At 43.2% G+C, this 11,698-nt stretch overlaps 6 protein-coding genes across 6 annotated transcripts; 2 read left to right on the top strand and 4 right to left on the bottom strand.

The window, feature by feature from the left end:
• Nucleotides 1–1,095: 1,095 nt before the first annotated feature.
• On the bottom strand, nt 1,096–1,833 carry EAF01_009140 (uncharacterized protein; the record flags this gene model as incomplete). The annotated part of the gene is made up of 3 exons (XM_038917396.1): nt 1,096–1,379; nt 1,448–1,651; nt 1,725–1,833. The coding sequence occupies 3 exons, from the start codon at nt 1,831–1,833 to the stop codon at nt 1,096–1,098; spliced, it is 597 nt and encodes a 198-aa protein (XP_038767001.1).
• A 1,401-nt stretch (nt 1,834–3,234) lies between these two features.
• Nucleotides 3,235–4,482, top strand: EAF01_009139 (uncharacterized protein). Its single transcript, XM_038917395.1, has 4 exons — nt 3,235–3,412; nt 3,467–3,521; nt 3,573–3,776; nt 3,831–4,482. The coding sequence occupies exons 1-4, from the start codon at nt 3,308–3,310 to the stop codon at nt 4,361–4,363; spliced, it is 897 nt and encodes a 298-aa protein (XP_038767000.1). The 5' UTR covers nt 3,235–3,307; the 3' UTR covers nt 4,364–4,482.
• A 163-nt stretch (nt 4,483–4,645) lies between these two features.
• EAF01_009138 (uncharacterized protein) lies at nt 4,646–5,698 on the bottom strand (the record flags this gene model as incomplete). Its single annotated transcript, XM_038917394.1, has 1 exon — nt 4,646–5,698. The coding sequence occupies one exon, from the start codon at nt 5,696–5,698 to the stop codon at nt 4,646–4,648; it is 1,053 nt and encodes a 350-aa protein (XP_038766999.1).
• A 550-nt stretch (nt 5,699–6,248) lies between these two features.
• EAF01_009137 (uncharacterized protein) lies at nt 6,249–6,797 on the top strand (the record flags this gene model as incomplete). The annotated part of the gene is made up of 1 exon (XM_038917393.1): nt 6,249–6,797. One exon carries the CDS (start codon nt 6,249–6,251, stop codon nt 6,795–6,797), a length of 549 nt encoding a protein of 182 aa, XP_038766998.1.
• A 584-nt stretch (nt 6,798–7,381) lies between these two features.
• Nucleotides 7,382–8,346, bottom strand: EAF01_009136 (uncharacterized protein; the record flags this gene model as incomplete). The annotated part of the gene is made up of 2 exons (XM_038917392.1): nt 7,382–7,975; nt 8,173–8,346. The coding sequence occupies 2 exons, from the start codon at nt 8,344–8,346 to the stop codon at nt 7,382–7,384; spliced, it is 768 nt and encodes a 255-aa protein (XP_038766997.1).
• A 989-nt stretch (nt 8,347–9,335) lies between these two features.
• EAF01_009135 (uncharacterized protein) lies at nt 9,336–11,219 on the bottom strand (the record flags this gene model as incomplete). The annotated part of the gene is made up of 3 exons (XM_038917391.1): nt 9,336–10,244; nt 10,354–10,669; nt 10,717–11,219. 3 exons carry the CDS (start codon nt 11,217–11,219, stop codon nt 9,336–9,338), a joined length of 1,728 nt encoding a protein of 575 aa, XP_038766996.1.
• Nucleotides 11,220–11,698: the final 479 nt, after the last annotated feature.

Genomic DNA, 11,698 nt, shown 5'->3' with positions numbered 1-11,698 from the left:
TAACTAGTTACCTCCATTGGCCCGGGCTTCCCCCCGGCTTCATAACTGTGTCCCCGTGACAAAATGTAATAATTTCGGATTAAAATAAATCAATTAAAAAAGCACACCTAAATATTATAAATCTTTCATTTTTATTATGATTTTTTATGACTTTTTATCTTAAAAATAATACTTAGTTATCAAAATATAAATATTAAAAAAAGCTCGATTTTGATGCATTTTGAAGTGGCCCTCCGAAAGCTCTCTCATTATTTTCAATTGTCCTTCGTATGCAACTGATTCCTCGAATTGTTGTATTGCTTTAAAAGCCTCCCAGCCAGTAATGAGCCAAACTTCTTTAGGTCGCTCAATCAATCGGCCCCATACTCCATGTTCGAAACCTGGCTGTGATTCCTTCGTAAGCGGTTTGATAATCTCAAGCCACTTCTTTCCTTCCTCCGATTTCTTATCTGAGATAGTTTTATCAACAGGAATATGAATCACGATCCATGATGTAGGGGCCGTCAGTCGTGGAGCTTTGCTTCTTGCCATCTTTGATTCAGTCTTTGGATATACGGAAGTGTGATGGATGGTAAGATATCTGGTTACAGTTGTCTTCATTGGGCAAACGATGGCTTATTATATCTTTTGTGGAAGGAGCTCTTCTGGCTGACAACAGAGAGTATAAATGGGAGTCGCTGACTGTATTTATCCTGCTGGTATCAAGGTGATTAATCACGTACTGTCAATGTTCGACTGGGATAACTACAGCCCCTGTAGTCCGGGGCCAAGACAGCTGCAAGTACCTGCCCTACTATTCAGCAGATTGTCTATCACCAGACTTCATTAGTAATCACTAATCGACCTCAACTCATGTCCTTCTTCCCCGTTGCATGACCACTATTACTTGCATGGCACGTTGTCAACGTACTCAAAATTTCAGTATCAACAAATCCGCCTTCATTTCTGATCTACGACGTAAACTATGAAAGCCGAAGCAGATGTGAGGCCGCGTTCCATCACAACTCTCTTACTTGCTAACTCATACCACTCGTAAGAGACTTGTATTTACTCTGCCATTAACCTTTGCAGTCTCTGCCTGTCGATTTCCCTGTTCTAATACTTATCCCATCTTCCTCCCAATATTCTCGAACATTGATCGATCATGGTATGAAGCCTGAAGCACATCAAATCTAGCGCTTCTAACTTCTTTTTTGCCTTTTGCAATTGATCAATAACGTATTGTTTCTCAGATGCTACTAGTTCCTCCATTTCCAACTCCGGAAAGTTCTGGCTCAAATACGGAAAAGCACAGATTTGTTCCATGATTAGGGAAAGAACCTTCCTTGATTCTAGAATCTCTGCTTTCATTGTCTCGATGTTGTCGTTGATCTCTTTACCTGAAGTGACTTCAAATTAGAATTCAGACGTAAAGTGTTGGAGTCATCTTGGAAATCTAAGTACTGACCTTGGTCGGCATCAATTTGCGTCTTATATGTGTAAAATCGTTGCAATTTTCCCTCTGCCATAGTGAACCGTTTGATGAAATCATCGACTGGAAATTGCGCCAAAGCAGAAACTATGAAGTTGTCGAGTTCTTTCATTCTCTGAAGATTACGGACTCGCACTTCAGGGACAGTCTTCTCATCTAGTTGAAGAGGGAATTCGGGGGCTCAAGTTATTGACTTTGGCCGCAGTATCCTGATCAGACGCAGAAATCTTAGCATTCAACCCATTTGACCCACTGTCGGGCTGGACAAGTAATTCGTGTATCTCGTGTTTGAAATCACTTGACGTGGGTGAAGATTCCGTCATGATCGAGCCATTTGGGACTGGTTTATCAGAAGAAGACATTGTTGCCGCAGTCGTCGGAATGATAGCGTTATCTTTTTCTATTTCTGAATGGGTTTACAGCTCATGCGCGCAGATGTACTCTGAATCTAGAGAGGAAAGCTCTACCAAGATTTTAACGTGATCCTCTCAAATCGTTCTTTCCCACGACATTGAGAGTCAGCGCTGATAAAGCGAAAATAGTCTTCGCGAAACCCCAAATTGATAGGGATCAGGTTCCAGTGTGCTAGCTTTACATTTATGATTTAATCCTCCTTTTAACATCATCACGACTATGAGCTATAGCGTGCCTCCAGCATCACTGCTTACAAGCGTTCCATTTTGATCTGTCGGCCATCATGAACTTTAAAAGGTGAATCAACCACAACACGTTTCGATTGTCATAATTCTAAGTCAGCTGAGAACCCTAATCCTGTAAAATATAGATGCCTACTTGTGTTAGTGATCATTGCTATCTTGGGAGGCATGTCGCTGTCTTGATAATCGTAGTCATCCCTGGCTCCAATTTCAGATTTGCCTACGCCTTTCGGATGAAAGCGAGGTTCGTGATTATTTTCTCTGCAATTGGAAAAGTTACCACTCGCCTGGTCTCCAGCTTCCAATCCTCTCAATTGCCAACTTGACACAGTAATATGCGCCTGATGGGGAACTTATCACTCTTTCGTTCTCTCTTGATTCGACAATTGCATTATCGATAGGGGAAGTCGCAGAAAAATAAGCCCTCCATGTCAACTGCTATTCTTGTGATTACTGTGCCAAATAAAGCAAATGAACACAACCATGCATGATCCCGTCAATGAGATGACTTGAGCCTAGCAGAAAATTATGAATTTGCTTCCAAGTATTAAATTCCACGGCTCTGATTTTCGATAAGTAAGAGAAACCTCAGTGAAAGCTTTGGTGCTACGAACATGCGCAGCATAGTTTTCGGCAAAAATGAAAAGCTGAATTAATGAAGAGGAGGAGTTGCAGTTCACTGCACATAGGCTCAGAGAGATGGTTGGCTATGAAGGAGGATGTTAAGGAGTTTTGAGCAAGGCGAATCAAATTTCTTTGGCAGTGAAGATTGGTCGGAGGCTTGTAGAGACTCATTGAGACACGCCTAAGAGAACGGGCATCTAATCAGAATGTTACTCTATGTGAAACATTGCAGTGTTAGAATGACATGTTACACAACAGTAACCCATCACCGCCTTGTTTACATCATGATATGCTGACTCATAATTCCAATGTATCCGCGGTCCAGATCAACTCACATCATGCACTGTTACACAAAGGCTTGCAGCAGGCTTAACTCGGCTCTGCTTGGTCACTGTTGATTGGTCTTCAAAAGTTTTCATGTGAATACTCGTCGGATTGTTTCAAACGCAGCAAGTGTGTATATTCTTTCTTACACGAGAAAATGACTTTTTAATATTTTCAGTTTGCTGTTATTTGAGAAAAATCATCTTGATATCAGTACCAGATCTAGGAATTCATGATGTCCGGAATGCATCTTTTGTACGATGAAGATAGTTCACATGAGGTTTCACCATCGAAAAGACAGAAAACTGCTGGAACCAGGAGCGATGACTTCGAGAACGTGCGTTCCTCGCAAGATCCCCTTTCCCTAATATGGTGCTTACATCTTTTTAAGAAATTGACGTTACCCGTTGCTCTTGAGCTCGGCGAAGAATCTCGAGATCTTGAATGTAAGCTCTCAAAGCTTCAGCAATAAGAGGGACTGCAAACTGACAAGACAGTCAAACTTCTAACAGAATGTCTCACCTCATCCAAATGCGATATTGCACAACCAGCAAAATGTCAATGTCGCTACTGTTTCTATTCCAAATACGGACACGTAGTTTTTGTACCGCACGACAGTCATCGAGATGGCGAGAAAGGTCCTGGAGAAAAATGCGCAGATTGCATTAGTGTTGAAAGGACAGTGAGAGGGCAGTATGCAAGTGTGTTGCACAAGATCTTATTATCAATTCTTCCATGAACCTAACTTTCCACAGTCGAGATCTCAGATCACTTGCCCTTGTCGCCCGAAGTCCGACATGATCTTGCGTGTCATTTCCGGGTAATCAGAGAAATTTTAAGCAAGATGTTTTCGACCAAGATTGCGGAAATGAGAAAAAATATAGCGCGCGTGAAAATCGAAAGTATGCCTATCTTACAGGAAGAAACTTCGATGTTGCAGAAAGAAATCAAGGCAATTAGTAGCCAGATGAGTGATCTAGAAATGGAAATAGAAGGTATATTCACTACTGTGATGAGAACTGGAGAAGATATATCAGGGGCGGCGAATGGCTCGTCAATACTGCTGAAAGAAAATATGCCGACACTTGTGCATCTGCAGAAGGAAGATGCTTCGGCAGTTTCTCCTAGAGCGGGTTTTTTAGAGGAGGAAATAAAGAGATTGCAGACTGAAAACGCGACATTGGAGACGAAGATACAGCAGTTTCAAGAAGAAAAGAGCATGAGAAGTTTCGGAACCCAGAGTGTCCCCATAAATTTCTTTACCTCGAAACGGAAATTAGATTCATAAACAAGGGGCTGAAAAACAATCCATATTGAGGCAGAGAGAAATAAAAGTATGATTCATATAAACACTTGTTGCAGGCTTGGCAAGAGCTTTGGTATACGTTCAGAGTACTGAAATACGCACATCACATCCTATAGACTCAAAACACTTGTCAACATTCATTTTCATTTGATCTTCATTCCATTTCATGTTCGTTAGAAAAACAAATAGTAAAACCATCGATTACTCCAATATCTACGAAACCAATCTACCTATACATCATCCAAAAGTACCCTCCAACCCCCCCTAAACAACCTTAGCATCCTTATTCTTCGAAAAGAGATTCTTCCCCTCCGCATTTTTCCCCACCCAATAATACGGACCCTGACTTCTATCCTGCCACTCATGTTTATTCTTCATCACAAACATGCCACCCAATCCCTCCGCAAGCAACAAATCCGTAATATAGTGACTTCCCCCATCACATATATATCCATCACTTCTTCGGGACCATCCATAGTTCTGCGGACATCCAGTACTCAATTTTACGAGTTTTCCCAGGGCCCAGGATTCTTGTTCCTCGCGCTCGGCGCCTTTCATGTTGTTGATGGTGGGTTGCCGACTGGCCATTTGGATGTCGAGGGGTGTGTGGAGGATACTGCGGGTGCTGGATATGTTTTCTGGGGCTTTGGAGGGGCCGATACTCACTTCTTTGATGGTGGTCATGGATGAGAGCATCTGAGATTGGTCTCGGTTGAGAAGTGTGGGTTGGGAAATGCTGGGGTCGCGTTGGAGATATGTTTGGCGGTTGGATGGGGTTTGCAACATTATTGTTGGTTGCCGAGAAACATCACGTTGGAGCTCAGTGGTACTGTCGAATGGCTTCAAGGAGGGTCCACGGCCTAGGGTTTGAGGGGATGTGGCGGTGTAGTTGATTGGACTACGAGATGCTGTGTAAGAAGATGGAGCCTTAGATTGACCTCTGAGATTTGCTGCATGTGAAGGTCTCATAGACGTTTGGTGTGATGGAGCTTGAGATGCGGCTCTTAAAGTTGCAGCGTGAGAGGGTCTTATTGTTGGTTGAGTATATGTAGCCTGCGATGAACCTTCAATACTTGGAGCTTGAGAAGGTCTCATAGTTGGCCGATGAGACTGAATTTGACCAGTTGAAGATGGTGCTTTAGAAAGGGCCTTTGGTGCCTGAGATGGAGAGCGGCTAGGAGATGGATGGAGCGGGCTAACACTCCGAGTAGAGGCGGAAGCGGATGGTGCTTGTGATTCTCTGCCTGCCACTGAAGCTGTTGGATATAGTTGACTAACGCCACGACCAGGACCAGTAGGTGGTGCTTCAGATGCCATGATAAATAATTTGGAAGGAGATGTGTGAGAAAGGGGGTATGATGGAAATATGTCTAAATTTCCTCAGGGAGTGGTCGAGTGTATTTTTCTATGTCGATAGAAGTTTGAAAGTTTGAAGGTGAAGGTGATCATTTGGAGCGCTTTTATAGATATGGGTGATCCATAGAGGAGTTTGCAAAATCATTATTAACTTTAAGAAAAATTAGTGTGTGCTCTTTATTGAATTGTGAATGGCATTATGCTTACCTTTCTTCATGGTTTTGACATTTTGCGAATTATCGAAATTATAAAAAGTCATCTGAAAGCTGAAGACGAATATTTTCACCGTGAAAGCGTTTTATACATAATAAACACAGCTCACATCAGACAATAGTGAGTCCTTGTACTGACACTTTTATTGGATTATGATATGCAAACAAAGTAAACGAGGTGAATGGGTTGCCAAGCTTTTTTCGCATAGCTCGACTACCTAAATCAACCAAACCCAATATTTCAAAAGCAACTCATAGCCCAAATTTAATAGACACAGCCTATCAATCTTCAAACCAAAATGGAAGACGCCGTATACAACAAAAACAACGACACAAACATCTCTCTCGTCGTCAACGCAACCCTCATCGACATCTACAACGGCGCAAAAATAACCGTCCACAAAGGGCAACCATGGGCGTACAAATTTTTCATCCCCCAATGGCCCGAAGGCGCGAATACACTAATCGGACGGGGCGAAGCCGAACTCAAAATCGGTATGGGATACATTTTACACGGACACCTTTCCATCAACGAAGGCAAGAACTGGACACGTACTGCATTTGAAGTCGACGACGCGGTAGAATTAGGTAGCACTGCTAGACAAGAAGAAAAGTGTCCGGAATTTCGGGTTTCGGGTTTCGTGCTCGAGGCTAAGAATGGGTGGATCACTTTGGGTTGGGAAAGAATTGATGATGATGTGGGAAATTTTGCGTGGGTTTATGTGAGGGTTCAGTGGGAGGAGGCAAATGAGGATATGCTGTTTAAGCAGTATTATGTGGAGGGTCATATGAATGGGTATGATCCAATGAAAGATTGGGTTGCGACTTTAGTCACTCCTGCTCCTTGAGTAGCGATCGAAACTGAGCGGGAGAACTGAAGCATGGGTATGGCTTTCTATCTAGGCATTTTGCGGTAGTCTATCACTGGCAGATTGCACAAATCATAGTTTCACATTGAATTGATAGCCTTCTGCAAATATTTATTCTAGTCCTTGCGATTTACGGAAATTGAAGTTCTCAGGACTTGAAATCTCCGATATTACGGAGGTAAAGTGAAGACTGTGTCCAGATATACAAGATTGACATTGAAATAGTAAAATGTACCTAGCGAGGAATGAAAGCCAAAATCACAAAAGGTGTTCGTTGAACTTTGCATAAAGGGAGCCAAAGTCTCTGGGTATGATCTTCCACCACGTGGCGAGCAAAGATGTGTAGGAACGACTCACTTTAGACGGCTATACGCAGTTTGAAACCACCAGAGACCAATCACCTCATATCATGGTGGTAAAGTATTCAATGGGAATCATTCAAGGCATGGAAAGGCACATATAAATTATCTTACATCTGACCAGCCTTTTGAGCATTTACACACGTGGAGGCCTGATCAATATCGATATGGTATTTAGATGCGTCCATTTTGCCACCCACAATTTTAACCTCCTAAGCTGCTCCAATTGTCCTCTTGTTCTTTTGATAGCCACGCTAAGGCGCTCAAAGCATATGCATCTATACCTATTTGCATCGTAGGGAAAATTTGTGGGGCAAAGAGAGAACTGTGATTTCCTGGTATGCTCTCCGCCAATGTCCCTTCTTTTTGAGCCAGGTCAAAATTTCTCGGGAGACGTACAACCATAGGCGAATAAAAGAGAAGGTCTTTCAACAGCAGACGCGAGGGTGCAAATTTTTTCACTAAATCTAAGCTTAGGGTAGTCTGCAACACAACTTTCATCGGCCTGAAATGATCGCGAAAAACTTTGCCTACTCTTTCAGTAACGGAGGCATTATTATAGGTTACGGGAAACGACCGAGTTGGAGTAATTGTCGGTTCGACGACTGCATTGGACGCTGCGCTTTCAGCATTGACAATCCGCAGAACTCCATTGTAAAGTTTCTGTCTTGTAGTCTTGTCATTTGCGCGAATATCAATTGTGATCGTCGCATCGTCGCTAACCACATTTTCTGCAGTAGTCGAGCCAGAAATGAAACTTGCGCACGTAACAACTGCGTGTTCACTAGGATGGACTTCCTAGACACAAGATTTTGTAGCCTCATGACGGCACTAGACGCCATGGCAATAGAATCTATAAGACGCTCGGGCATGGAAGCATGCCCACCGCGACCGTGAAAAGTTACGCGTAGATTGTCGCAAGAACTAGCCATCGTACCCGGTCGGATACCAATGACACCAGCTCAGGCTGGAACAACGTGCCCACTGAAAACTACGTCAGGAATAGGAATTTTGTGTCTTTCGGGATCGTATAGTCCATCATCGACCATACTTTGAGCACCTGTACCTCGTTCTTCGGCTGGCTGAAAGATAAGAACGATAGTTCCATGCCATGATTGTCGCGCCGATACCATAAATTCAGCAAATGCCAAAAGACATGTAATATGCATATCATGACCACATGCATGCATCACCGGTTGCTATTTTCCATAAACATCGACGACTCGCTTTGTGCTAGCATATAGGAGACTAGTTTGTTCTTCAATAGGAAGAGCATCCATATCGGCTCGTGAGAGCACAATGGGGCCGGGACCATTATGAAAAACAGCGGCAACACCGTAACCCCCAATCTTTGTCTTGATATCAAAGTCTGTCGAGATTGTGGAAAGATGATTGACAATGGTGGTCGATGTTTCTATCTCTTAGTTAGAAAGTTCGGGGTTTGAGTGGAAGTGTATGTATAATGCTTATAAGACATTAGTTCAGGACGGTGGGCATCTAAAATGTCGGTCAGCGGCATGATGAAAGTGTAGCATGAAAACTAGCTTCCGTGCACGAGTTTATTCTTTTCTTAGGGCAGAGCAATGTACGGAATAACTCACGAGTCACCTAAGGTTAACGTCTTGATCGTCCCATGGTCGATCAGAGTGGTCAATGCTTTTTGATCACGCGTTTTCGAACAAAATTCGTCCATGCACTCAGAAGAACTGGACATGGAATAGTTTCTATTCTGTCAATCATCGCTCGTAGCAGAAGGTTTCCTATTGTTATTTATATTTGAGAAATCAATCGGGCGACAAGAAATCCTCACAGCTGTAATTCTCTATGAGAAAGCTAAAATCTTTCCCTCAAGTGGCTGAAAACGCCGCCGTTGAGACTCACCTAAAATTTATCGAGTCAATAGGCGAAAAAGCAACGTCACTCCTTGGTCAGACTAGATATATTCTTGTGAACTCGGTCACCATGGCTCGTCGTGAGTTATCTTCCGACTGTTCCAGCACTAGATGAGACAGTAAGGCCATGCTCAAAAGTCAGATTGAGGTTTACCCAAAGCAATGACATAGAAAGGTACACTTTGCGCAGAATTTGTCGCATTTAAATGATATATACGCTGAAGTGATACCCCTTATAGCAGTCCCAATCTATTTACAAAAGCAAATTAAACATTGGTGTCTATGTTCATGGCGATTTTGGCATCGTCTTTACCAGCAGCGGAAGGCTGATGATTTAACCCATCAAGAAATAATGGTGGCAAACATAACCAACTGCAGCCTTTCCGCATCAAAGGTACCAATTTTTCGACAATATCCCTCTCATTAACTACACGTCCGGGTGTAGGACCATTCATTGAAACCGCGTTCATACGATCTCTCTTGGATACCTTCTCAATCTCCCACCATTCTATCCATTCCGTGCGAGGAACTACAAACCTGGTGCCACAAATAGTACATAAGGTTGGCCCGGAATAATGGACGTTTTCTGCTCTTCGGAGTACTGATGGAATGCGAGGCGGAATGTATTCCATGTGAGATTCGAGACGTGTGAGTTCAGGATGACGAATACATGCCTGTAAAGCTTTCTCTACTAGACTTTGGACGCGAGACTGTACCGCAGGGGGCTGCGGAATATCACCCAGGCTTGCAATGGGCAGTTGGATATGCCTTCCCATGTCATTCCATCGAGGATCAGAAGGGAACATAGGCCCTTTTATAAGCTGTCCAAAAGCGTCAAGGAATCTGACTTCTGTCCTACATTGATATGACAAGGAACACTTCTCGCCACCCGAGATTGGTGTGCTTGGGCGAGGTAGAGTGCCTTGATGCCACTGGTGAAATATATGACCGGGTGTATCACGATTCAGAGGTAGAGATATCGTATCTTCTGCAGTGGGAAATAATGGGGATATTAATGGTGATTGGCGCTGTAGATCAATCTCAAAATGTGGTGCGCCGTTCTCAGTACTCTCGGGTCTTGCCATTGGGAGGTAGAATGGATTTGGATGTAGCTGGAAATCATATAATCTTGCAGTCCTGCCACTTTCAGATAATGGCTGTGTGTTGAAATCGATCTATGAGGCGTTGTTAGTGATTACTCTGAGTGTGGCAGGTTTGTCAAAAATATGGCTTCATTACTTGTCGGGCAATTGCCCAAGGCTTGATAAATAGGACGTCGCTTACCGGCATCGAGTTAAGTCCACCGACAAGAAGGTCAAGAATTTCAAAAGGGAGATATCCCAGGTTGTTTTGGGCAATGTTTAAATCTTCTAATCTTTTCAAGTTTCCGATACTGGGTGGTATTTCCTCCAAATTATTGCCTCGTAAACTGAGGGTAGATAAACGATTTAGGTTGAATAACTCGGCGGGAAGCTTGACTAGCTCATTGGCTGAAAGGATTATCCTCAGATGAGGTTCGACGGCATAACCGCCTGCGGTTTTAACGAAAGTTCCTAAGGGGCGTATTGTGGAATTTTCAAGGTGATCAAGACCCATACGACTAATGATGATTAGCCAGAACTGTGAAGAGGGATAGTCTTCACCTACGATAGATCAACGTATTCTTCTCCATCTTCAAGGCATTTTTCAATCCTTTTTTGTGCATGAATGTCTCTAGGAGTATCGACTACAATTCTTGACTTGAGAGGTGATGGCGCAGGAATTGGCCATGCCTTCTTTCCATTCTCCATGACTAAATCTTCTATATCCGTACCATCACTACCCATGAACACCCCGCTGTCAACTTTCTTATTCAGTGTTCTCTTGTTTCTTATGGGGACTTTGCGGTCCAAAGGCTCATCCTCAAAGGCCGAATCGGAAGCTAGCTGTTGATCAAACCAAGGTCCTCTAAATTTCTGCTTCCGTCGTGTCCTCTTCTGTGAGTATTTTTCTACTGAGGGGTCATCGTCGCTAGAGAATACTGGAGGATCGCTTGAATCAGGAGGGGGAGTATCGTGGACGCGTTTTCGCGACAAGTTTGTTTTTGTGAACGTAGAAGTAGAATTTGTATTATCTCTTATCAATCGTGGTAAAGAAAGTTCGTCTGCCATATTCAACAAATCGTAGGTAACTACCCGTGCCGTACCTTCCTCAAAGAATGTGTCAATTGTCCTAGAAGATCATCAAATCAGAATGGGTAAATTCCGAAGGTTGAAGTGACAGGAAGTTGCGAAACATGGACCGAGGCTGCCAAGTTAGACTAGCGGCCGCAGGGTCACGCGTAGCGCGCTGTCTAGTGACTGAGACTGGCTTGAGACTGGCCGGAGAGCCGGAGAAATGATAACGAACTCCCGCCCTCGCATGTCATGTTATCTTAGCATCAATAATGGAGTACATAAGCATGATAAGACAAATGGCACAGACTTCTCCAGATACTTCCTCAACTCTTCTCGACATTATTATTCATTCATCACAGATTCCACCTAGGAACATCCCAGAGTTGGTTGTTATTATTATTGACATCCCACATCTTCATTAATATGCATTCAATAACACAACCTATTTGGTGAGCGCTGTTTTTTCTATCGGA

Source organism: Botrytis porri (genome assembly GCF_014898465.1).
Source record: "Botrytis porri strain MUCL 3234 chromosome Unknown BPOR_013, whole genome shotgun sequence".
Taxonomy (NCBI): Eukaryota; Fungi; Ascomycota; class Leotiomycetes; order Helotiales; family Sclerotiniaceae; genus Botrytis; species Botrytis porri.
This window is presented reverse-complemented; position numbering and strand designations above follow the sequence as displayed.

Coding starts and splice junctions, on each gene's coding strand:
- EAF01_009139 (XM_038917395.1), top strand. CDS start 3,308: ATGATGTCCGGAATGCATCTTTTGTACGATGAAGATAGTTCACATGAG. Junction 3,522..3,572: donor AGAATCTCGAGATCTTGAAT/GTAAGCTCTCAA, acceptor CTGACAAGACAG/TCAAACTTCTAACAGAATGT. Junction 3,777..3,830: donor AGTGAGAGGGCAGTATGCAA/GTGTGTTGCACA, acceptor AACTTTCCACAG/TCGAGATCTCAGATCACTTG.